Here is a 26,036-nt window from a genome sequence, read left to right on the forward strand (position 1 = left end):
GTTTCTGTTTTGAGGCTTTTGTTTGTTTTATCTTAATCATTATTTTCCTGAAATGATTTTCTGTGTTTCCAAACCCAGGTGACTGGAAGCTATCTTGTAATTTATCTCATAGCATCTTCATTGTCCAAGGTGTTTCCGTGCTTTCTGAACGCAAAAAGACAAAAGCAAACAGCATTGCCTTGGCTAAAAGGAGGCTTGTGGTATCCTTTCAGCGTCCTTTCAGTTCTGCAAATTCTTCAGAGCTTAGCAGAATGGTGAACTCACCACATGCTGACCTAGAGAATGTTCCAGATGATAAGGTCTGCCTGTGTCCCAGGCAGAGACATACAGTCACAGTCCTCTCTCTATGAAAGGGGAGAACTAAAGACAGGGCTCTGCTGGGGCTGAGGATGCAGAACTGAACAATTAAGGATGGAACTTACCAAGGGTATGGAGACCATGGACGGAGCTTGGCTTGCTTGTGGGTTTCTATTGATGCTTTTGCCAGTAACTGTCCAAGGGAAAACAGAGACACAAAGCTAATGGCTGAGATCTCAGGCCCACCTGCTCCACACAGATCCCTTGGCAAGGAGACCTTTGCAAACTTGCTGACCCAACTAGAGTGGTTAGAGAGGCTCCATCATTTGACAAGAGCCTTGTCCCCATCCCTACAAGTGAGTAAAATGTTTCAAACAGGCAGTAAGGATAATAGGCTACTATCCAAGGGTAGTGTGCTGGGGATACAAGTAGCCCTACAGATATGGAACCTGCATATGTTAGCTCTGTCTTCCTTCTTCCCTGTCTGCAACTACCTCCACTTAAGATTACCATGCTTCTTCCACCACCTTTCATAACGCCTTTGTCACAAGGAGGGTGGATTACATCCTCCTCAGCCTGTAGGCTGGCTAGCTGCCTTGGCACCTGAGTGACTAGGCAGTAAGAGGAGGGCCACATTTATTCACCTGAAAGATACTCCTCGAACTCTAGATCCAACCCCCCCACCCCCAGGCTGCTTACCTCCTCTGTTTCTTTGGCTTCGTCTTCCTCTGGACATATGACTGATTAAAAAGATGATCCCCAGCCCGCTAATCAGTACACAAACGATCAGAATGGACATTCTAGAAGAAACCGCATCAGATATCAGGTCCTTTGGAAGCAGACCTTTTGGTTTTCTTCCCACACCAGCCCCGGTAGCTCCTGACAACTACATTCTGGAAGAGTGGTCCTATTCTTTGGACCACATTATTTGGATCTGATAGGCATTTGACCAAGCTGGGCCAGTGATCCCTTCCCCAGAAGTTAAATGGGGACAAGGAGTGGAAAACCACAGACTTTGGCCACTCCTCAGAATGTGGGAGAGATAAACTGAGGAACTATAAATGGGTGTCACCTGCTATGGCAAAAAGAAAAGGAAAGCGGAAACAAAAGAGCAGATAGGAAGAGAGAGGGAGAAGGGAAAGACAGAGAGAAGACATACAAGCAGGAGGATAGTTTAGTTGGTGTTGAAGTCCAGCCTCCACACAGGATCGAAGTTCTCAACTGGAAGCAGGGATCTCTGGAAGGTGCATAATAAATAAACACAGGGGGTTGAGGATTTAGCTCAGTGGTAGAGCGCTTGCCTAGCAAGCGCAAGGCCCTGGGTTCGGTCCTCAGCTCCGAAAAAATAAATAAATAAATAAATAAATAAATAAATAAATAAATAAACAAACAAACAAACAAACAAACAAACACAGACTACTTTTCAGGTACAAACTGACAGGCAATTTTTCAAGGCTTAAAGATATTCTCTCTTCTTTCTCTCTCTGCTCTCTTTCTCTCTTGCTCGCTTGCTCACAGCTTGCGGCTGCACACACTCTGCATTCTCTTGTACACTCTGCTTTTCTCCTGTGCGTTTTTCTTTTCTCGAATCCCCATACTCCTACACACCTCTGTGAGTTCCCCTTTCACTCACACACACACTCTCCATACACACCTCACATTCTCTATTCACTCACTCTTCACATACTCTTCACATGCTTTCTCTCTCTCTCTCTCTCTCTCTCTCTCTCTCTCTCTCTCTCACACACACACACACACACACACACACACACACACATCTAATGCACACCTTGCTCTCACTCTCCACTTGCTCCTCACATGCTCACACATGCTCTCACATGCTCACACATGCTCACACATGCTCTCACATGCTCACACATGCTCTCTAGCCTTTTTCTTGCCCCAGTATTTTCTTGATACTGCAAAAGCAGGTAGAAAAAAAAGACATTGTATAATCATTGCTAAACCAAATTCAAAAGAATAACCACATCCCACAAAGAACTAAGAATTACAATTGTTATGTTCTCTTCTGGTGTCTGAAGACAGCCACAGTGTACTTATATATAATAAATAAATAAATCTTTTTTTAAAAAAAAAAGAATTACAATTGTTCCCCAAAGTTTCAAACTTCCCCCATTCCTAGACCTGTAGCTAAAACAATAATAATTGTAAATTTATCATTAGTTAACTTTTAACTTTTGACTTATTATACTTTAACTTATGACTTCAGAGCTCAGAACAAGGTCAGCTACTTTCATTTTCCTGTGAAGCTCGAGTGATAAATGACATGGGCAAGGTTGCCAGGCAGTGGTCAGAAAGAATCAAGTTAACCCTTGACTCAGTAGTTCTGCTAGCTTTCTGTTCCTTGCACCCAACGACTCTCGTAAGAGTTCCAGTATTTTGACTTAGGTTTACTAGTATATAATTTTATGCATTCTATACTTCCTTACCCAGGAACCATTCTCAAATGTTATACAAAACTTATTTCATAACTTCAATATTTGTTTTCCTTTCTTGGGGTCCCAATATTGGCTCCAATTCATTTTCTAATAATTTCTTCAAACTTTCTTTGCAAGTCAAGCATTAATCTGGAACTACCATTGTGCAGTTATTACATTGTTTCCGAGATGGGTACACACAGCATGCACCTGGGCCATTAGGGCTGGGCTGTGCTGTGCTCCTATGCCTCAATTTTTAATTGTTTAAGGATTGTTACATCAAGGAACATCTAGTTTCACAGAATTCACCAGAGCAGGAGGAGAAATAGGAAAGTCAGATATAATAGAATAATTATGTACACTAAGGCCAACTGAAAAGCAGTCAAACACAAATGAAATCTATACAGCTGTTGTCCAGGGCTAATGTTAGAAGAAATGGAAACAACTGCATATATACAGTTATATATGCATATATATGCATATATATATATGGAGAGAGAGAGAGAGAGAGAGAGAGAGAGAGAGAGAGAGAGAGAGAGAGAGAGAGCGCTGCCTCAGGCTACTGAGGTGTCTGCATCCCAACCTCCTGCAGGCAGGCAGTCCCTTATTTCAGATGTCGGTCCCCTGGAGGAAGGTGTCTCCTGCTTCCCAGGGTCCCAGACACCGTCCTTCTTTACAAGGAGCAGCCACAGGCTTCTGACATGTCTCCATCCCGGCCTACTGCTGGCAGTCCTTGTCATGGTATGCTGTCCCTGGCAAACTGGTAGAGTGCTTGTGAATTGGGTGTGGTAGCACACACCAATAATCCCTTTGCTCAGGAGGAGGAAGCAGAGGCCTCAAACGTTTAAGGCCCTGCCAAGGCTCAATGCCCCAGTGCAGGGGAATGTCAAGGTGGGGAGGTGACGGGTGGGGGAGTGGGTGGAGGAGCACCCTCATAGAAGCAGGAGGAGGGTGAATGGGATGGGGGTTATGGACAGGAATCTGGGAAAGGGGATAACATTTGAAATGTAAAAAAAAAAAAATCCAATAAAAAGTAAATAAAAGTTAAAAAAAAGTTTAAGGTCAATATGGTCAGCAACATAAGAAGTTGGAAGGAAACTTTTTCAGATCCTGTCTCAAAACAAAACAAAAAAGAGATGTTTCAGAAGTTAAGAGCACTTACTGCTCTTAAAGAGGACCTGGGTTCAGTTCTCGGGTGGCACATGGCACCCCCATGGCGGCTTAAAACTATCTTTACTTCCAGTTCCAGAGGACCAAACTCCCTCTTCTTGGCTCCACAGACACCGGGCACAAATACACATACACACGCACGCACGCACGCACGCACACACACACACACACACGCACGCACACACACACACACACACACACATGCAAAAAAAATCATACACATAAAATAAAAATGAATCAAACTTTTTGAAAAATAGAAGAGAACTAGGGAAGAGTGACACAGAAAGGTGAGGAGGCGGATGCACGTGCCAGCCTCAGATGAAAATGGGGCTAGAGGCGGAGAGAATCCTGATGAGTCCTCGGTGCCTGATCCCTGTCTCTGCACTTCAGACAGTTCTCTCCTTAGGATGATGCCCCCTGTTATAAACTAGAGGCTATTTTCTGCTGCTTTCAAACAAACAAAAAAAAAAGATAGTCTTCTTAAAGAAACCAAACCATTACAATAAAGATGACCGAGGTAGAGAAACACTACAGCTGAAAAGTAGACGTCGTAACCCAGTCACTACATTATATTGTGGTTCGCCCCATCCATACCCGTGACCCAGCCATCTCCTCAGATCCCGACTCACCGGGAACCCTCTGCCTTTTGAATAGCTTTGGACGTCTTACAGCTCCGGGTCCTGTTGCCTGAAGTGCCTGAATCAGAAAAAAAGTTGTTGGTAACAAAGCCTATTCGAAGACCCTTCCTTTGGTTCCAGCTGCATCCCCACCCGGCTTCCAGGGAGGACGGGCACTCTTGGCTTTTTGTGTAAAACAGCACTAGCTGTTGCATAAACGTGCTGTGGACAGGGGACAAGGCTGGAGTGAATAGGGGCTGAAATCCAACCCGCAGTGCACCTTTCCCAGATTTGCATAAAGACCCTGTGCAGGCTAAAAGCAGTTTGTGATTAGAGTCCCAGGCTAGATTCATTCCCAAGGGGAAAAGTCTTGATGTATCGAATAGACAGTCGCATCATTAGGAAATGGATCAACCGGTGACATAGCTCCTTCTGATAGCTGCTACCAACCCATAGGGGAGACCCACCTAGCCTCCTCTGTGTTTCTTTAAAGGAGCAGGTTTTGATAAGACTCCTCTTTTCCTGAGCCTAAACCTCAAGAGACACGCATGATTTGGAACTCAGCCAGCGAGGATGTTACCCCCTCGGTGGGTCACTTGTTGAATCAGTTACCGGTAGATTAAATGTAAGACTCTTCCCAGCACAGGACCTGGAGAGGTAGGTGGCTGTGAGGCTTCTCACAAGTCCTTCCAATGTGTTTTCCTACTGCCACTGGGCTCTAGGCAGTGACAGGAAAACACATTGTTTCCCAGAATAGGAACAATGAGAGAACAGGCCATGTCTTCCACTATTCTCTGCCTGTAAGACGGGGGCTTTCAGGTGCTAGAGAATTTTCCAGCCTCCAGAGAAGGCGCCTTTGAACACTGGGAGACCCCAAGAGTTAGCTACAGCTAAAAGTCGCAGTTATTTATCTTACAAAGCTTTGGCCCTCTGGTTCCAGTCCCTCCCAGTAGCCTCCAAGATACAATTACATTCCACATTAGTAAAACTGGGTGCTGGCAAATTTGACCACAATATTTACTTTATATAAATTATTAAATTCTTTAAGCTGCACGGTTACAAGAAACCCAAGTCTCTCTTTTGCAGCCTCACTCACTTCTTAAGGAGCCATCTCCAGGGTTCTAGACCTGCAAGGCTGAGCTTTCAAGACAGCCTCAAAGCCTTGACCATCAGTACGAAGATCTCAGGTCTATGAGACCTTCTAGCCTCTTCCAAGGTCTGTGAGCTGGGATGCCGGGAGGGAAGGGAGGTTATAAGCATACCTAGCACTTAGACACTCTTCTTTCCTACAAACTTCTACCTGAACCGTAGTCCACTGTGTTTAGTGGGATCAAGAGAGCAGGCTACCTCAAATAATACAAGAGGCACTTGAGTTGGTGACCACTTCCTTCAATGAGATTGTTTTGGGTTTTGTCTGGTTTTGGTTTTAGTTTGTTTTGACACAGGGTCTCACTTTATAGCTCTGGCTGGCTTGGAACTCACTTATATAGATCATGCTGGCCTTGAACATCTCTGCCTCCACACCACCAGACCTGGATCCTTCAGTGAGTTTTTACTACCTCAGCAAACACCCATTACCCTTCAAAGATCCCTTGCCAGTCTCTTTACCAGGTGAAAAGCCATTGGCCCCGTCTTCTCTGTTGTCAGTCACAATCAGCTTTGTAAAATCCATGTCATCTCTGGCAAAGTCCCGCTGGATACCACACCAGTACCAGCCTGTGTCCTCCTTGACCAGGCAGGAGACGGTGATGATGAGTTGGTCTCCTGTGTCTTTCAGGGCCACACGGTTGCTGCTATTAGGGGTGAAGGCAATAACGTTGCACGAGTCCCTGAAATAGCCACGGCACCAGTACTTGGTGTGGTCCTTGTAGTGGGCGTCATAGTTACAGATTGCAGAAGCTGTGTCCAGCTCAACGCCTGATTTCACCTTTTCATCCATGACCATGGCATCTGTGAACAAACACACACACACACACACACACACACACACACACACACACACACACACACTGCTCATTATTCTTGAAAACACACCAAATCTCCCCTGGGGCCTGGCAGATAATTAATAGGAATTTAGATTTTGCTCATTTATAAATGGTCAGTATTACGGTTTGAATTGTGTGTGTTCTTCATATGTTGAAACCCAATTCGCTATACAGAATGTGTTATGACTGCACTTGAAAGCAAGACCTTTAAGAAGCAATTATGTCATTGGGGTGCTCTCAAGTTTTTTAAAAAATTTTGTTATATTTCATGTTTATAAGTGTTCTTTTCCTGCGTTTATATAAGTGCACTAATCTCTACCCAGCACCCAGAAGTCAGAAAATGACATCTCCTGAAACTGAAGTTCCAGAGAGTATGAGCTACCTGCTGAACCATCTCTCCAGCCCCACTAGGGTACCTCTTAATCCAATATGGCTGCTGTCCTTATTTAAATTCTTGTTAGGTAAAGCCATGTGAAGTCACAAGAAGACAGCCATCTGTAAGCCAGAAAGAATCTCCAGAATGATGCCATCTCTGAAGAAACCTTTATTTGGGGATTTGTGATAGTTAATCTTGATGTCAGTTTGATTGGATTTAGAGATGCCTAGATCAATCAAGCAAATCTCTGGATGTTTCTATGTGGGTGTTTACAGAGAAAATAGACTAAGGGAAGAAGACAGACCTTCCTGAATGTAGGTAGCCCTAATTCATGTGCTTAGCTCCCAGCATCCCGTGGAGAAGTCTGTCCTCCAAGTCTGAGAATGTGTGAAATGTGGACATAAGGATCTTTGAGCTTGAGGTTTGCTGTGCCCCTTAGCTCTGCCCCTAGCTTCCTACCTTATCTTGGCAGCCACTAAAAGGAAGTGAAAGGTTAGGAGGCCTGTTCTGGCTGCAGAGGACTGAAAATAAAAGGATTCTGATTTTAGGATCTGATAACTTGCCATACAAGACCAGTGTAGGTATCTTTTTGTGTTTTTGTTTTTGTTTTCAAGATAGGATCTCTCTAAGTAATCCTGGCTGTCCTGGAACTTGCACTTTAGACCAGGCTGGCCTCCTGAGTTGTATGAATAAAGGTATTCACCACCACTGCCCAGCTTTAGTGCCAGTATCTTTATCATAGAAGGATATTTCGTAATGGGGAAGTAATGCATGCATTGTTCAGCTTCACTATGGCTTGGAAAATACCTGATAAAAGACGAGAGAGGACAAGAAAGCCCATCACTCTCAGCCTTCAAGTGTATGTTGCAGGATCCCTACCCACCACCAGCAAGAGGCTGCTTCCAGTGTCTTACAGGAGGTTAACACATTCCTACAAATCAAATTCATATCCTAAGTGTCAATTTCTTCTCATCACAACCAGACGAGAAGATCTTGTGATCCTCAGTTCAAGGATGCTGACCCACAGAGATCTGCAATAAATCTAAAGGGGGCACAATGGAGAGGCGACACAGCTTGGGGCAAGTCCAGTCTCTGACTACTGTCTTTGGTGTCAGGCTTAGACAGAACGGAGATAAGAAGGTCTACTTGTATCTTCGCAAACACGTGAGGGAAGAAATGGGGGAGGGGAAGATTTGAGGAGAGTGGAAAAAAAAAACTGCAGAGCCCTAATATTAGTGAAGGTTTTCAAGTTCCCCACAACTCCCTTATCAGAAGCAAGAACCTAGGACCTCTTGATAGGACCTGTTAAGATGATGTATTTTCACTTCTTCTTGTTCTCCCTTCAAACTGCTGATATGTTTCAAACTGCTACAGCAAGCAGCGACTTTAAGTAGACAGGAGGCTCTAGCTGCCTCAGAAGGTTGTGGCTTAGAGGGCTCCTCACCAACATCTTACCGGAAAAGAGAGCCAAGGAGAGCAGTAGGAGGGGCTCCATGCTGAGAAGTAAGTGAGCCTTCAGCTGGAATAACTCGAGGGAGGATCTCAGGAACCCTGGATCTGTTTGAGGGGAACACATGACTGAGTTAAAGTGGCTCCATCCTGTGTAAAGGGAGAGCCCCCAGTTATTCTGAGCAATCCTGCTCTGCAGGGCCATCTGGGCTGTGTGCGGTTGTGCAAGGGGAACCCATCGGAGGGCTGTCACTCATGAATGGAATGTTATCTCTGCAGCAACTCTGAAAATCTGAGCTCCCGTAAGAGCCCAAAGCAGCCAGAGGCCCAACCCTCTCATTGATGAAACCCACTTGACAAGTACACTTTATAGACATCAGAAGTCACACCACCACTGGCACAAGTTCGTGTGGGCAACTGTACCCCCCTCTTGGGCCGTGTGCTAAAAGAGCCCGTGCCTCTTGTTCCCCCACCCCCATCATTCTTAGGAGGCCCAGTTCCTATTTAGATGAGAGGATTCCCAGCAAAGAAATCCTTAGCTAACTTGAGTCCCAAACTGCAGTGAAGACCTAGGGAGCATGGTTAGAGGTAGAATGATGGCTGTCGGAAGCTAATGTGCTTGCAAGCTCGAGTACACGAGTGAAGCAGTCAGCATCCGGGGCTGGGGCTTCCAGATTCTAGAAAGCTTTTCTGAATAGAGCTGGGACTTCACATCAAGTAGGCAGTGGTGGCTCCTAATTCCTGATAGGTGCACACATTCTGACCATTAGCATAGGTGCACACATTCTGACCATTAGCCATGACAATTCTTGAACCACCTTAAGTTCTCAAATTTAAGCTGGATCGCTCTTCTTACACCCTAGAGCTAGCTAGTACTTCCCTCCAAGGCCCAGAAGTAGATTGCTTTTCTGCATTGTGCAATGGGAGCCTTTCTTGAAAAAGGGGCACCTTCCTCTAATTCATGGGAATTCAGCATATGCAGCTTGCATTATGATGGGGTTTTACCTACATTATATTATATTGTCTGTTCCTCATGGATTCTCTCTCTCTCTCCTCCACCTCCCTCCCTCTCTCCCTCCCTCCCTCTCTCCCTCTCCCTCTCCCTCTCCCTCTCTCTCTCTCTCTCTCTCTCTCTCTCTCTCTCTCTCTCTCAATCAATCAATAAATCGGGCGGACAAGAAGAAGACTAGAAAGAAGTCTCTATAGATTAAATAAGGCTGAGTGACATCTATTAGCAAATGGTAACATTAATACATTGCAGTGCCCGGATAGTCGATGCTATTAGCTATTTGTTTTAGGTGTGTTAATAACCTATTCTAGCTAGCCTCTCTGTTGCTATGGTCAAAACACTGACCAAAAGGAACTGGGGTGAGTAAAGGGTCATCTTTTATAAGAGTTGCCTTGGTCATGGTGTCTCCTTACAGCCATGAAAACCCTAACTAGGACAGCCTGCATGGTTAGAGTTTGGCAGTATGACGTGTGTCTTTCAAAGGTGATACAAACTTCCACCTCAGTCTTCTGTGCTGCTACCTTGGGGAAGTTGGCCATCATTTTATGAGGACTCAAGCAGGCGATGGGGAGCATGAAAAGGAAACATGAAAAGGAAACATGAAAAGGAAACAACTTGCCAATAGCACCTTATCACTCATGCCTGAGTGTGTCGGAGCCCACTGGCACGAGTTCAAACAGTGTCTGAGAGGGGAGTGAGGATGATTATAGGAAAGGTAAAAAAAACAGAGGGAGAGACGAGAGATAGATTTGGGAGGGCTGTTAGTGAACACCAAAGCAGCCTCCAAGTTTATTTTGCATAGCCTTTTTATACCTCACAGTGCAGTGGGAAACCAAACCATAAGCTAGCAGAAACAATTGCTTCTTTTCTAGAGGCCCCCCTGTTCCTTCCAGCAAGGTCAATAGAACTTTCCTCACCTTGCCTTGAGCTTCAAGTGTACCTCCCTCCTATGGTTCCAAGCCTCGGCAGGCTGGGAAATCTGCCAGGAGACCCTGACCAGCCTTGACGCTGCCTGACTTTTTACTCAGAAGCAAGCAAATGGCTCCCAACACCTGAGTCGCACTTTCAGATGTCTGATCCAGCAGTCAATCTCATGAGAGATCGAGGATGACCCTGAACCTGGGACCCTCCTGCTTCCATCTCCAAGGTGCTGGAATTACAGTGTGCCATCTCTGGGTAACACTGACTGGTTTCTATCTAGTATTGACAGAGATAAGGACTGCAGTTTTTAAAAATCAGTATTATTTTCTGTATAACATAGACAGTTGTAAGCATTTATTATCTCCTCCTGCTCTGTCTGGGTCACAGAGTCAGGGTCATCTTTTGCTATATATCAAGTTCAAGGCCAACCTAGATTATATGAGATTCAGTCTCAAACTGGAAAATCAAATAAAACAAAAAGAGAGGGGCATGAAGATGCCTATAGTCCGTGTTAGCTGGAACTGTTTATTCTGTTCCTCTCTCTTAAGGCTATGATTAATCTTTATGATTCAGGCAAGGAAAAAACAAATAGTTACCAAGAACCCCACATGGGTAAATGGAGAGAACCACCTCCACAAAATTGTCCTCTCACCTCAACATGTGTGCTGTTACAAATGCCCTGCCACACATCTACACATCCACATGGCATGAATGTGTTACAAACAAGGAGAGCAGACAGTAGTTTAAGTAAGTGGGCCAAGTTCACAGACTTAGAGCCAGTGTGATCTGATGTGAATTCTAGCAGAGTTGGAAAATAACAGTAATAAAAAATCTCTTTCCGTTGCAGTATCTCCTCTCTCTCTCTCTCTCTCTCTCTCTCTCTCTCTCTCTCTCTCTCTCTCTCTCTCTCACACACACACACACACACACACACACACACACACAGAGCCATCATACTGCAGAAATGCAGAGCACTTTAGAATTACTTTGTAGAGTCATCAGTCATCTGAATAAGCAAGGCTTCTCACTCCTGTCCTACCAGCTGTAGTAGTTAGGGGCAGTGGTTTTTTTGTTTTTGTTTTTTTTGTTGTTGTTGTTTTGGTTTGGTTTTTTTTGTTTTTTGTTTTTTGTTTTCTACAAAACATGCCTGGAAGGTATGCATATGGGTGATGATATCAGCATAGGATTCTTATTCACAACCTGAAGCAATCTGCCCAGGAAAACAGCCATTGATCTATAACACACAGTATGCCAGCCAGCAGTCAGTGGGATTTTTAGAGAGTCGAGCTATTATCTCTAGCAATGATCTTCGGAAGGCAAACAAGGACCCCTCTTCACAATTCTCCTCAAGTTACCAGGGTTGTCTAATAAGTGGTAGCTTCCTCAATTTTTGTTCTCACTGCAGCTTAGGACCAATCATATGTGTTCCCTGTTCTGTAGCATCCAAAATGGCCCAGTGCTGTACCCTCCCACAAGGACACAGCTCAAGCCTTTTCTTGTTCTCTCTTTTGCTTCAAAAAACGTAAAGGGCTGACATAGCTCCAATATGTAGGGCCTCTTCATCATCAAATTGAAAATCAGCTCTGTGTGTACTGAAGAATCACCTATAAACTTAACCAAAGTCAATTAACCCACTGCCGGACAAACCCTTTAGTAACAATAGACTTAGCACTTTGGCCAATCAAATACACTCTTTGTTGGGCTTCCGCAAAGACTTTGTTAAAAGCCTCTCCACATCTCTCTCCTGTAGTACAGAGCCATTTGCAGTCTACAGTCACCCTGTTCATGATTCTTCCAACATTCAAGACAAACTCATTAACATTTCAGTGTATTTTGCTTATTCATTCTTTTATGAGAGGGGTGGGGACTTTCATACAGTCTGGTCTCTCACTCTCCTGCCTCAGTCCACTGAGTACCTTGATTACAAATGTGCATTGCTACACCTAAGTTTCTCTTAAACGATAAGGCTTCCCTACTCTTCTGCTTGCCTGAATCTGGGCCAAGTGCTACAGCAAATTCAGAGTAAAATAGGTGTGGAAGGTCATTCCTATAATCCCACTACTAAGGAGGCTGAGGCAGGAGGACTACTATGAGTTCTCATGAGTTTTAATGATAGTGTAGGTTACATAGTGAACTCTCTCTCTCTCTCTCTCTCTCTCTCTCTCTCTCTCTCTCTCTCTCTCTCACACACACACACACACACACAAATGTAATAAAAATGGAAGAGGAGAAAAAGCTTTTTGCTTACTCTTGGTAAGCTAGTGTCCATTTCCACTTGATTTATATTTTTAAAAAGCAAAGTAATAAACCCACGTGTTTGGCATGTACATTTGTTCAGTGTCTTCATAGGAAGAGGAGGAAACCACCCCTATGATGTGTGTCTCTGTACCTTTTCTTTTTAGAGAACGCCACCCCCCCCCCCACTTAGCTTTCCTTTTAGGATGAAAACTTGCTGGCCAGAGGCCACCTGAGAGCAGAGCGGGTCTACTCTGTAGAAGAGACTTTGGGCTTGCCTTTGCTAAATACTCTGTGCTAAAGGAATATTTTTCACACCTCAGGTTTCAGCTTCTAAGTCCTAGGGTTTGGCTTCTTCCAAGCTGACAGAGCTCTTTATCTCAGGAGATTCTCACTTGGCAAATGAAACCACCCAGATCCCAGCAAGCCACCAGTGACAGTCAGAGGGGCAAAAGGAAAAAAAAAAAAAAAAGCAAAAGTACTTCTCAGAACCTCATAGCCATGGTCAAATAATACTTGCAAGCCTGGTCCTGACTGTCCTCCTCACTAGAGAGAAGTGATCACATCGAATCAAGTCTCTCAAAAAGGGGGGGGGGCTGGGTGCTGATACAATAATGGGGCTAGAAGTTAAAACTCAAGAGTGCAGTGTGAAGAGTACCAGGAAACCCAGACTCTGCAGCACTTCCCCCTGACTCTCCGGCCAACTTGAGCAGAGGTTGTGACACCCCAGAGCAACCCCAGGGCCTCTTCCTGAAGTGCACTTGGACTAAATCAGAGACTCAGCAAGGGGAAGCCCTGAGTTCTTGATTCTTCTGGGGTGACAGAATGAGAAAGAAGGGACCTCTGCTGAAATGATGACAAGAGGAATCAGATGACTGAGTTCTGGCCTAGGACGAGCCCTCAGACAAACTTCAGGAATAGCTGGTTTCACTTTCAGGTCCCCATTTCTCTTTGCTTACTTGGAGGCATTGTCTCGAGGTTACAGTCAAGTCAATATGGTATCTCAGGAGTGAGACTCCCTGGGTAGCTTCAGACTGAGATAGGCAAAACAAGGGTGAGTGCTGAAGGGCTCCAGTGCTGTGACTGAGCCTCAAGTGCACTGTGATCACCCATCTTCCTTCTTCCTCCCCCGCCCATCCTCTCCCACCAAGGTCTCATTATGTATCCCTGGCTGGCCTAGTCCTCACTACATAGACAGCGTTGGCCATGGACTCACAGAGTTCTCTGCCTCCCCAGTATTGGGATTAAAGGTATGTCCGTCCTACTTGGCCAGTGATCAACTTTTGTTTTCCAGACCACAGAGACAATGTGGCTGGGTGCCTCACCCTCACACCATCATGCCTTAGCCACTGTGACTTCACACCTTCGCACTGAGATAAAAATAATTGCAGTACCCACTTCACAGAATTTCAGAGCCAAGGGGGCACTTAAAATCTCAGTGGCTGGAAAAGGATTGCTAGGGCTAGGGAGAGAGTCTAATCCTTGCCAGCCTAGACTAACTGTGGAAGGTCGGTTAAGAGAATCTGTTTCAAAGTCAACAAGGAGGGCAGTGCCCACCAAGGAGTATGTGGTGGTTTGGATTAGAAATTCCCCCCACCCCCCAACCCCTGCTGGTCCTCAGTTGGTGGCACTGTTTTGGGTATTGTTTGAGCATTGAGCAGATGCAGCCTTGCTGAAGGAGGTGCAACACTGAGCGAGGTTAAAGCTTTGGAGCTGTTTTCAGTTCTCTCTGCTTCCAGCTCAGGCTGCCATGCCTGCCTCTTGACACCATGCCCCTCCCTACCATCATGGCCCTCTTATCCCTCTGGAACGAGAAGCCCAAATAATTTCGTTCTTCTACAAGTTGTCTTGGCCATGATATTTTTTTAACAGCAACAGAAAAATAACAAATACAGAGTATTTGTTAAAATACTTGTGATACCTAACTTATTTCATTCCTCCACCTCGGCTGAAGCCACAAATGTGTGTGTCTTGGTGTCAGCTTTCTCAGATGTCCTGTTCCAGACACTGAAAGCACACCTAAAGATCTCCAGCTGGAGCCAGGGGGTGGCACTGCCTGCCTTCAATCCCAGCACTTGGGAGGCAGAGGCGGGCCATTTGAGACCAGCCTGGTCTACATAGCAAGTTCCAGGACAGCCAGGACTACACAGAGGAAATCCTATCTTAAAAAACAAAACAAAACAACAACAACAAAAAAAAAAAAACAAATAAATCTCCAGTTGTCCTTAGCCTGCAGTTGCCTTGGATTTCAAGGACATCAGAACTTTGCATAACAGTCCACCCCTCCCTCTGAGAGAGGACATCTACGATGGTGAGGCTGCCCCCTTGGACAGGAGTGGTTGCATTCCAGAAGCAAGCAGAAGGAACGCCAAGAGCAGTCAACTGTGCCTGCAAACCCCATGCAATCCCAGCAAAGAGCTACACACGTCAGTTGGGCGTCATCTTTTATTTGCTCAAATGCACCCACACAGGTGAAGTTAGCCCTCTTTAAATTCAGTTCACTCCTTGTGTTCCCCACACCCTAGGGATCCTTCAACGCAGGTTCTGTACATCCAGCCCCGCTAGAGTCTTCTTTGGTGAGCGGAGACTCCCTCGACACTCCATTACTTCTTGTGTCTGGGAAGGAAGGGCGGAGTCTGTGGTAACCAGGAATGCATTGCCTTCATGTCAGACCTCCACAGAATTGAATGAGAGAAGCTCAAGAAAATAAATGAAGCAGGAGGGAGGAGGCGGAGGGAGGAGGGGAGGGAGGGAGGCGGAGGGAGGGAGGGGAGGGAGGAGGGAGGAGGAGGAGGGGAGGAGGGAGGGAGGAGGCGGAGGGAGGAGGGGAGGGGGAGGAGGGGAGGGGAGGGAGGGAGGGAGGAGGAGAGGGAGGGAGGGGAGGGAGGGAGGAGGGGAGGGAGGAGCGGAGGGAGGAGCGGAGGGAGGAGGGAGGGAGGGAGGAGGAGGGAGGAGGACTGGGAGGGGAGGGAAGACTGGAGGGAGGGAGCGGAGGGAGGGCGGAGGGAGGAGGAGGGAGGGAGGGAGGAGGGAGGAGGAGGGGAGGGAGGAGGGAGGAGGAGCGGAGGGAGGAGGGAGGGAGGAGCGGAGGGAGGAGCGGAGGGAGGAGGGGAGGGAGGAGCGGAGGGAGGAGCGGAGGGAGGAGCGGAGGGAGGAGCGGAGGGAGGAGCGGAGGGAGGAGCGGAGGGAGGAGCGGAAGGGAGCTCTGTGGCAACCAGCCCGATGACCCCACTGCACTGGAAGGAAGCAAGAACGGCTGTTAAGTCCTTATAGTGTTTACCGATGCGAACCGTGAGGGTAAATGAGCTGGCTCTTTATCTGTCATGGGAACTACTCAGTAGTCTGTTCAAGGTTTGAGTCCAAAGAATCCGAGGTCTGACAGAGCCTGCAAGCTCTGAGGATCACAAAGTAGGTTTCTTTGAACTTTTTTATTTTGCAGGCGTAGACAATAGGGTTCATCATGGAGTTCGCATGGGACAACAGGATGCCCAGGCACATGGCAATCTCTGGTATCTTCACATTAAAGTAGGACACAAAGTTGATGATGGACAAAGGCAGCCAGCACAAGGCAAACAAGAAGAGAACCAGAAACAGGGACTTCGCGGTCTTGAACTCCCGGCCGTAAAACGCACGCGTCTCTCTGAAGCCAGTCAGGTTTTGACTGAGTTTGTTTCGGATGATGTAGAAGATGTCCAGATAGATGATGCACATGACAACCAGGGGGATGAGGATCCAGGTGATGAAGCTGAAGAAGACCATGTAATCCAAGCCGACCACGGTACGGAAGTGGCACGAGAGGGTGGAGCTGTTTTGAGAGAGCTCTAAGGTCACTTTTCTATTCCAGCCAAACATGGGGGTCAGTCCCACCAGAAAGGACACTAGCCAGCAGAGGCCCAGGAATAGCCATATTCTTCTTTGAGTGGTAACCGTTCTATATCTGTTTGAATGGGGGAGGAAAACGGTAAGTTCACAACAAGAAATGACAACCTGGGAGAAAACGAGAAAGATGGAGTAAGCTCTCCCAATTTCCCTGATCTGCTGAAGTAAAACACTCATGGTGTAATGTCACTCTGACTAAATTCCACTAGATATAAAAACAAAACGAGACTAGAATGATCAGAGGAAAGTCCAGAAACTCCTCTGGAGCACTTTTAAAACACAACTGAGAATTATCAGCAGTGTCCGAGAATCAGGCTGCCTAGCTGCCTCCACTCAACCATGGCTCCAAGAAGTGGTTTTTTTTGTTTTTGTTTTTGTTTTTTTAGATTTATGTATTTTATTTTATGCATATGAATGTTTTGTTTACAGGTATGTCTGTATACCGTGTATGTGCCTGGTGCCCAGGGAGGTCAGAAGAAAACACTGGCTCTCCTGGAACTAGAGTGATGGGCAGGATGGGGGCTGGGTGCTAGGACTGGAACCTGAGTCCTCTGCAAGAATAATAAACACTTTTATCTGCTGAGCCACCTCTCCAGCCCTTCCCTCTCCTGTGGTGTAAGCGTTACCCTAAGTCCTGGGAGCCCCAAGCTGATGAGAATCTCCTCTAAGCCTGCTGGAGTGCTGTGCTCTGGGTTGTTGGGAGGGGGGTGGGGGGTGGCTATTGTACCAGAGCTCACAAGCTGCACTGCACCCCTACACTTCTCTCTACCCGTACCTGCCCCATCTCCACCTGGGCATCTATTCTGGTGTTTCAGTTTAACCAGAGTTTTGTTAAGTTTATGTTGAAGTGTTTCAGAGCCCTTAATCGTTCATCCTGGGGAATCATCATTTCTGCTTAAACAATCCTTCCTAAATAGCCCAAAACAGACTACAAAAGGATGAAACTAAGACTTATCTCAACTGACCCTCAGAGCTCGCTAGAGCTGTTTCCTGACAGCTGTTTTATTGATGGCAGTGGTAGAGCTATCGTTTACCAAACACAGGCTCTAGGCAGGGTTTTTCTGAGGACTTTACATTTATTGGCTTTATTTACTTAACCTTATAATGGTGAAATTATTATCTTCACTTTATAGATCTTAAAGCATGTAAAACAGCACTAGGTAGTGTACAGAGGGCTGGGAGTGTAGTGCTACAATTGAATGGAGGTGAGCCTGGTTCAGATGCTCAGAGACACCTAGTGAGGTGGAGACTGAAGCCCAGAAATAGTGGAGAGGAACCCAGACTTGTGTTCATCCATAGCTCCTTTGCAGTTAATATGCTGCCAGAAGAAAGCAGGGAATGCGATTTGTCATTGGACCTCTTTGCAGGGTCACAGAAAGTGATACTACCATGTTGCAAACGAGAACATCTTTGTCTCAGGAAGGTTTTACTTTTCATTAAAAGAAAAATATACATGCTAGGAATCCTTTTTCCACATTAGGGCAGTCTCAGACAGAAGCGACGTTACAATCTAACCTACGTCTGTGAAGCCACTCGTCCATCTGCTGATCTCCTCTTATGCCTGTCTTCTACTTCTAAAACAAGATACCCTACTGAATAGGTCGCTGTCCCTTTGAAAACTTGAGATCAGATTTTGTTTATATATAAACTAAAAGATATATCACATTTTCATCATCTTTTCCTACCACAGCCAGAAAGCAGACGCCCATGTTCAATGGAGAAGGGCTTGGAGCACCCCTGCTTCCTATTCCCGTGTCTCAGCTCCTCATGTCCAATGTCTTCACACACCATGTAGTGCAAAGGTACTCACTGCCCTTTTGAAATGTCAAGGGCCAGTTTTTGGCTGGTTTCCATGGAAAGGGTCTGGGAACCAAACTCAGTAGCTCTAGTCTCCAGCGTTCTAACTACTGTCCCACCACTTCTCCCACACGGTTACCTGACTGTCAGCTTGACCCGCAGGTATCGGTCTACGGCAATGGCCAGCAAGGACATGATGGAGGCGTGGGTGAAGATCAGAAGCACACAGGACATGAAAAGGCAGGCATAGAAGTGCATCTGGACCTCCAGGCTGACAGCAATAGCCACGGGTATGACCAGCACCCCAACAGCAATGTCAGCCAGTGCTAGGGAGACGATGAAATAGAAGGTGGTGGTCCTCAGAGTGCGGTTCAGCTTGACCACCCAGATGACCAGCATGTTGCCCACTACAGCACAGAGACCAATGGCAGCCTCCATGGTGATGTAGGTGATTTGCAACCACAAGGCACTGGTCGTGGTATTGTCGGCCTTCATGCTGTCTCACAGAAGCTTCAGCTGGAAACTTCTGCTGCTTCTTCAGCAGGATGTGTATGGGCCAGTGGACCTAGCTCTTGACAGACATCTGCCCAGAAGTTAGAAGGTAGCAACAGTCCGGAGAATTCATGACTTGCTTATTCCTTCTGGTGTGATGCTCTTTTAGAGACTCTTCTCAGAAAAGGTCCTTGACAGGATCGTAGACCTCAGCCACTTAGCCCTGCCCTCCTGATAACCTGGAGGACGCAGTTCTGTGCAGCCAAATCCAAGAGTGCTGCTGTTCTTACTTCCCTGGGCAGACAGAGACGGGGCTTCTGCTGTCCCTGGGCCCCAGAGAGCTTTCAAGCTCCATCAAGATAAGCACCCCTCTTTACAGTGTTTCAAGAAGTGAGATAGTCCAAGAGGAAGTACAGGGCCAGGAACCCTCAGAAGAAGAAGAAGAAAAAAAAAAAAACAGATGGAAAGAGCATAGGAGGCTGCCCTGAGTCACATGGAGGCTGCTCAAAGAGGAGATTAGAGCCAGAGTCCGTTAGTGAAAGCAAACTGTCTCAGCTACATGGACGGCTAAGGCAGGGGGATTACAGGTTCTGTCTTGGTTACAGAGTTGAGGCCATCTTAAGTAACTTAACAGTATCTTTAAAAACCACACACACACACACACACACACACACAAAACAAAACCTCAAGTCAGGGTGTGGGAAGCCAAAGATATATCTCAGTGGTAGAATGATTGATTGGCTGGCATGCATACATCAGGCTCTGAGTACTGCACCCACCACTACAGATAATACACCACACGCAACGCACACATGCACGCACGCACGCACGCATGCACGCACACATGCACGCAGGCATGCAAGTGTCCATGCATCTTGGGGATCATTCAGGAATCAGATAAGCTATGGGTAGGACTGAATAGAAGGGATGGAAACACTATGTAATGTTTCCACCCTCTGCCTGCTTAGCACAAAGATCTTGTGATAGAGAAAGAAAATTGTGGTGCATGCCTTTAGCCCCAGGACTGGGGAGACAGAGGCAGGCAGATCTTTGTGAGTTTAAGGGCCCCCAGATCTACCTAAAAATTTCAAATCAATCAAGGACAAACGCAAAACGATTTTTACACACATATATGTTTGTATATATGTGTTGACGTGTATGGTGTCCACGTGTATGCACATTTGTGTACAGGTGCCAATAGGGATCAGAAAAGGACATCAGGTCCCCCTCTGCAAGAACAGCAGGTACACTTAACCACTAAGCAATCTCTCCAGCCCTGGTGTTTATGTCAGTGTTTTGTCTTGTTTATTTGTTGTTTAATGTTCCATCAGCCTCCCAAGTGGCCCTTCCTCTTACTTCTGCTGTAATTGCCTTCTTTCTCTCTTCCTCAGAGGGGAAGTTACAGAGAACAATTTCTACCAAGAGGCAAGAGTCTTCCTTACCAAAAAACAATCAGAATCTTGCTGGGTTTCTACAAAAAAATCTCCATCATTTGCCACAGACAGAGTGGCAGGACAGGAGCTCAAGCTTTCTTCCCTATTTAAAGCTTGTTGGTCAGGCAATGGGCAGCTTCTACATTAACAACAACAGAAACACGATGACAGTCCATGCTTTGTTACATGGAAAAGCTAGGCGGACAGACTGAAGAGATGGCTCAGCTATTCAGAACAGTATATGTTCTTCCAGAGGAACATAGCCACCACCCCTTCTCACCCAGCAACATCACTCCCAGAGTTCTCTGCAATGCCTTGGGAGTTTCTTTTCTTCCAAGGAGAAAAAGCCGTTTTGTGTCTTCTGAATAAAGCATCAGTGCTCAAGGGCAAGTTTGAAGGGTGGGAGAGAGGTTGCCACAGTCCCTCACTAGCTTGCCTCATGACTGTGCCAAGGATCTATTCAATGAGGATTGAAATCCAAAAGATCCAGGAAGGCAGAGAGGCCAGGATAGACAGCCACCTTACAATCCTGTTTCCTCATTCTTACCCACGGACCCATTCTCTCACATCTTCTGTTACAAGGTCCTGGCTTCTGATAATAACTTTCATTATAATTCCCAGGTTAGTGGGGTTTGAGCCTGTACAGGCTCCTGCCATCTGCTTCTTTCTCAGAAGCCATATGCCCACAGCTCCCAGCAATTCATGGCTCGGTAATTCCCTTTCACTTCCTCTCCTGTGCACACTCACTTGGTCTAGCTGGAGGAGCTTGGCCCACTTAGAAAAATAAAAGTCTCCCTTCGAGACAGTTCTCTAACAAGATCTTGAAGAAAACTTCCTACACCACCTGTGATGATTTGTATATGCTTGGCCCAGGGAGTGGCACTTTTAGAAGGTGTGGCCCTGTTGGAATAGGTGTGGCCTTGTTAGAGTAGTGTGTCACTGTGGGTGTGGGATTTAAGACCCTCATCCTAACTCACTGGAAGTCAGTATTCTACTAGCAGCCTTCAGATGAAGATGTAGAACTCTCAGCTCCTCCTACACCATGCCTGCCTGGATGCTGTTATATTCCTGCCTTGATGATACTGGACTGAACCTCTGAACATGTAAGTCAGCGCCAATTAAATGTTGCCCTTTATGAGACTTTCCTTGGTCATGGTGTCTGTTCACAGCAGTAAAACCCTAAGACAAAAGTTGATACCAGGGACTGGGATATTGCTGTGATAGGCCTGACCATACTTTGTAAGAATGTGGGTTTGGGGACTTTGATTTGGAAAGCACTGGAATGATTTAAATGGGACTTACTGGGCTATCCTAGTAAGAATATGAAAGATTTTGTTACTGAGAGTGACTTGAATTGTGAGGACCTGGCCCAAGAGGTTTCAGTGGAGAACTTCAATATGTGTCCTATAGACTCTTTTGTGGTATTTTGGTGAAGAGTGTGGCTATTTTCTTGCCCTTATCTGAAGAGTCTGCCTGAGGCTAAGGTGAAGAGACTCAGATTTATTGCATTGACAAAGGAAGTCTCATTGACAAAGGAACACCCATCATAGACTTTGTTCTCTGGTTAAGTCTCATGAAGAGCATTTTAAACAAGCATAGCAAGCTGAGAAAGGAAAAATGTAAAATATGTGGTTTGAGAATTAAAGGGGCACCAGGAAGTGAAATGGAGCTGAGCCCTGTCATCAAGCATATTAAATTGAATTCCTTGAGGCAAGATCCCATCCAGCTAAATTTAGGCCCAGACATGGTAGTACAAACCTTTAATCCCAAGAGACAAAGCCAAACAGATCTCTGAGTGCAAAGCCAGTCTAGAACAAATCAGGTTCTACCAAAAAAAAAAAAAAAAAAAAAGTTTAAATCCAGGCAGTGTGGTATAGGCATTTAACCCCGAATTACAGAAGACAGAGCTATGCACATCTCTGAGTTCAAGGTCAATCTACAGAGAAGTTCTAGAGCAGCCAAGCTTAGGCAGAGAGAGAGTTGGAAAACAAAGCTGGTAATAGAATAAAGGGTGGGGGGCATGGTCCAACCCCAGCAAGCAGCAGGACACACAGCTTCAGACATATGGCTCTGACTTTAGAGTGAAATATAGAAGGGACCTCTGGGACAATTGATGCTGGTTAGCTAGAGCTAAGAAATTAATGGTGATTAAAAAGAGACTAGCATCACTGAGGTGCATATTCAGAAATGTTTTCTGAGAGCACAAAGAGGCTATGTTCCAGAGATAGCCAAGGTTGTAGCTTGTGCTGCAGCTGGACTTAATAAGGTGTAAGAGTCACTCAGGTGGTACTGGTTTTTAAGGCATGGAGGGGTCATGAAGAGCAGATGAGGCTTGGCACTGTGAGAGACCATGGAAGGCCATTGGTGAAGGTGCAGCCTTAGTTGCAGTTGATGGCCCAGGACTGAAGGGGTCATGCAAAGGACTTGAGACTTGGCAAGAGAGCCTGTGAGAGGCTACTGGTGAAGCCTAGTGGCAGAGGAAGACCCCAGAGGATTGGAGATGCTGGTACCATGGGATGATCACCAAAAACAGCAGCGGCAGTGTGTCATGTGTGGATCCCAGACATCGAAACAAAAAACACTGAAGTTGCCTTGGAGACCCCAAGATGTTTGACATGCCACAGCCGTGGGCTATCTGCTGAGGAAAGCTGCTAACAGGGAGTGGAGCCAGCCCAGGAGAAAGAAGTTTGTTGCAACCAGATGAAAAGGAGTTGGAGATCTGAAGGCCACTTTGACATCAGCCATGGAGATGCAGAGTTTGGAGTTTGCTGGTTTCCTGTCTTGCCCTGGGGATTACAGTTAAGTGATTGGATGAATCTCAGAAGAGACCTTGAACTTTGGATTTTTAACATTGTGGAGACTGCTATAGACTATGAGGACTTTTGAAGTTGGACTAAATGTATTTTGCATTATTCTATGTTTAGGTATGACCACCGTAGACTCATATGTTTGGACAAGCCTATGGGGGCCAGGGAGGAGAATGTGATGGTTTGTATATACTCGGCCCAGGGAGTGGCACTGTTAGAAGGTGTGCCCCTGTTGGAGTGGATGTGTCACTGTGGGTGTGGGCTTTAAGACCCTCATCCTAACTCCCTGGAATCCAGTATTTTGCTAGCAGCCTCCAGACGAAGATGTAGAACTCTCAGCTCCTCCTGTACCATGCCTGCCTGGATGCTGCCATGTTCCTGCCTTGATGATACTGGACTGAACCTGTAAGCCAGGCCCAATTAAAACCCTAACTAAGACATCACCTCTCCCTCCTGTGGGTCCACCAAGAGACCCTAACAGCCTCCTACCCAGACCCTATAAACCTGCAGTTCCCTGAGAGCAAACCAGATGCCTGGCAGACAGCGGTACACTATTGCTCGACGGATGACTAGATATGCTTCTTATAACAAGCCAGGTAGGTGACAGAAACCTGGCACTGGGTACACAGTGACAGAAACCCCTCAACTAGGACCTATTAGGTACTCTCCAGGACACCAGAGTGTCCTGGAGTTTTATAATAACATCTTATTATCTGTGGTCTTGTCTAGTGTCTTCTGAGTGGAATGACAGTGCTTGCTAATTGTAAGCAGAGTCCCTCGAGGTTGACTCAATTGGCCGAGATAGCAGGTTAGGAAGCGATAAGCTGACACTCAAACCCATAAGGCTGGCTTTGGAGCCCTCAGAAACGACCAACCACAATATGAAGCCCTCACAGGTACAAGCAGCCCCTCTGCTTGATGTCGCTATCTGACCACTAGTAGGAAGAAAATAATACTATAAGATGTGATGATTAGGCCGCCAAGACTGTGAGACTATAGCATACATATGAAATAGATTCAGTGCCTGCTCTGAAATTGGAAGAGATAGTAAGACCAGAGAAAGGGCCCCATAAGCAGGCCACTGGTGGCACACTGGATCTCACAGAAGACGTTTATAGGCTCAGGGTGGGGAAGAGAAAAGGTCTCCTTAAGAACGTTTTTAATTGTGAATTGAAGATAAGTGAACCATAGCTTGGGTTTCCCTGTCATTTTTTTTCCATTTGAAAGGAAGACCATTTTCAGTTCTACTGAGAGAGCAGATTTCCAAGGGAGACAAGGATGGGCTCTGAGGAGTTTGCAGTCTGACAAAGTGACCCCAGTCCAGGAAAAGACCTCCCAAGCTCAGGCCTGGAGCACCCCAGCATAGTTCAGCCACTGGCTGCATAACATCTTGAAAAAGCTGACCAGAGAGAGGACACACACTAGCTCCTTTGTAGCTTCTCAGAAAAGCCTAGAAAACCTCAACTGCCAGTCTTCGACAGCGAAGTGTATGAGCGGGAGACTGGGAATGCAGCTCCAGATCCCAGAACTGCACAAGCCGCAGCCAAGACAGGATGCTAGGCAGCTGGGCGGTGCAGCCTGCCGCTCAGAGCTGACACGATGCTGTGGGCATACTTGCACAGAACCACGTCTACTCACTTCCTCTTGACAGCATTACCACTTCCCCCAAAGCCTTACGCTTTTACAGAGCTTTCTATATGCCAGTCAACAACATGACCTTAGAAGGAACCAGTGCTCAGAGTCACCTTTGAGGGTGTCTTCTCCTTGCCACCTCTTCTACATGCTCCCTTCCCATTCTCTGTCAAACTACAGGTAAGACGCTAAGACTTGAGGCAGTTTCCCATGCTCACAGACCTGGGATCCCAGGCTTTCCTTAGGGCTAGTCTGAGGCCCTTTCAACTTACTGGGCCCAAGACTCTGAACATGCAGAGCTCTCTCAGTATCAGTAAAAATGAAAAGGATGGTAAGACCCAGAAACCCAAGGTCCCTGTAATTCGGGTTACAGGAAATCCTGTTCAGAAAGGGAACTGCTCGTGACTAGGTGCCCAAACTTTAGCTACCACGTCTCAACCACACCCAAGTGAGCCAGGCCTCCAAGCCCAAGAGAAAGTCTAGTGCAGCAGTTCTCAGACTGTGAGTTGCTCACCACACACATAAGACTGCTGGAAAACCTACGTTTTTACGTTACGATGTATAATAGTAGCAAAAATTAAAGTGATGAAGTAGCAATAAAAATGTCACCACATTTGTATTGTATTAAAGGGGATTGTATTAAAGGGTCATGTTATTAGGAAGGTTGGAAACCACTGCTCTAGAGGATTCAGCTGTCCCCAGCATTCTTCCAGATTATAGGCTCTCAAAACATGAGTATGTCTTTGAACTAGCTGTGTCAGTTTGTGTTTTGAGCAATTGAGGTCTGGCTAAGGTGCTGTGCTCAGACATGGACACCAGATGGCAGCACATTTCCATCGTCCTCTGAAACACAAGCTGCCACCAGGGAAAGAAAATGCACTCGGACTTGCATGGGAGGCCAGGAGCTAGGAGGGTAGGTTAAGCTGTCTATGTTCAATCCAGTCTAGTCCCACAGAATATTCTGGTCCTCTGGACTCAAGAAGGCTGGCAAGCAGCATGAACCTCCTAACAAAAGAGTTGTGCTCTTTGCTCCACAAAGCAGGAACAATTACTCTTACCAAACAGAGGAGGAATCTGCTTAAGTCTGTTCTGGTAAAGAGCACGTTCTGCACTGGAAACCAGCCCAATCTGGTCTCCTGACTTAAGGACAGGGCTCTGCTACCATAAGATGTCTGCTGAAAGGAGGTCTCACTAGGTCGTGCATTGTTGGTCCTTCCCCTGTTACCCTCCAATCCCTAACCCATCCTCCTGTGGGGCACAGGACCCTCTGATCACTGTCCTGACCTTTTCAAGAGAGCATCCTTTCAAAGCCCATGACTTATGCAAACTTCTGTGAGCTTCTTCATATCCCAGCCCCCTCAATCCTGCCTCAGGCCTTCAATTACCCACCCTGGTATTTTTCACTCAAGTCTCTGAGGCTCATCTTCTGATTCCACACAGGTCAACTGTGGCTCCTGATGTCACTTTCAGTGACCTTTATGTAAACACCAACTAGACGG

General features: G+C 46.3%; 2 protein-coding genes across 2 annotated transcripts in view; both read right to left on the bottom strand.

Moving 5' to 3' along the window:
* Tmigd3 (transmembrane and immunoglobulin domain containing 3) overlaps positions 1-26,036 on the bottom strand; it is a 78,530-nt gene that overhangs the window by 5,791 nt on the left and 46,703 nt on the right. Inside the window, exons 2-6 of the mRNA XM_032897558.1 lie at positions 8,339-8,440; positions 6,131-6,472; positions 4,535-4,601; positions 997-1,097; positions 423-490 (exon numbers count right to left, since the gene is read on the bottom strand). Of these exons, the coding sequence (XP_032753449.1) occupies positions 423-490; positions 997-1,097; positions 4,535-4,601; positions 6,131-6,472; positions 8,339-8,378 (618 nt within the window). The 5' untranslated portion in view covers positions 8,379-8,440. The remainder of the gene's footprint in view (positions 1-422; positions 491-996; positions 1,098-4,534; positions 4,602-6,130; positions 6,473-8,338; positions 8,441-26,036) is intronic.
* Adora3 (adenosine A3 receptor) lies at positions 15,681-19,015 on the bottom strand. Its single transcript, XM_032897557.1, is given in 3 exon segments — positions 15,681-16,450; positions 16,453-16,484; positions 18,313-19,015. Coding segments are annotated over 3 exon segments (1,011 nt in total). The 5' UTR covers positions 18,669-19,015; the 3' UTR covers positions 15,681-15,827.

This window comes from Rattus rattus, chromosome 3 (genome assembly GCF_011064425.1).
Source record: "Rattus rattus isolate New Zealand chromosome 3, Rrattus_CSIRO_v1, whole genome shotgun sequence".
NCBI classification, from domain to species: Eukaryota; Metazoa; Chordata; class Mammalia; order Rodentia; family Muridae; genus Rattus; species Rattus rattus.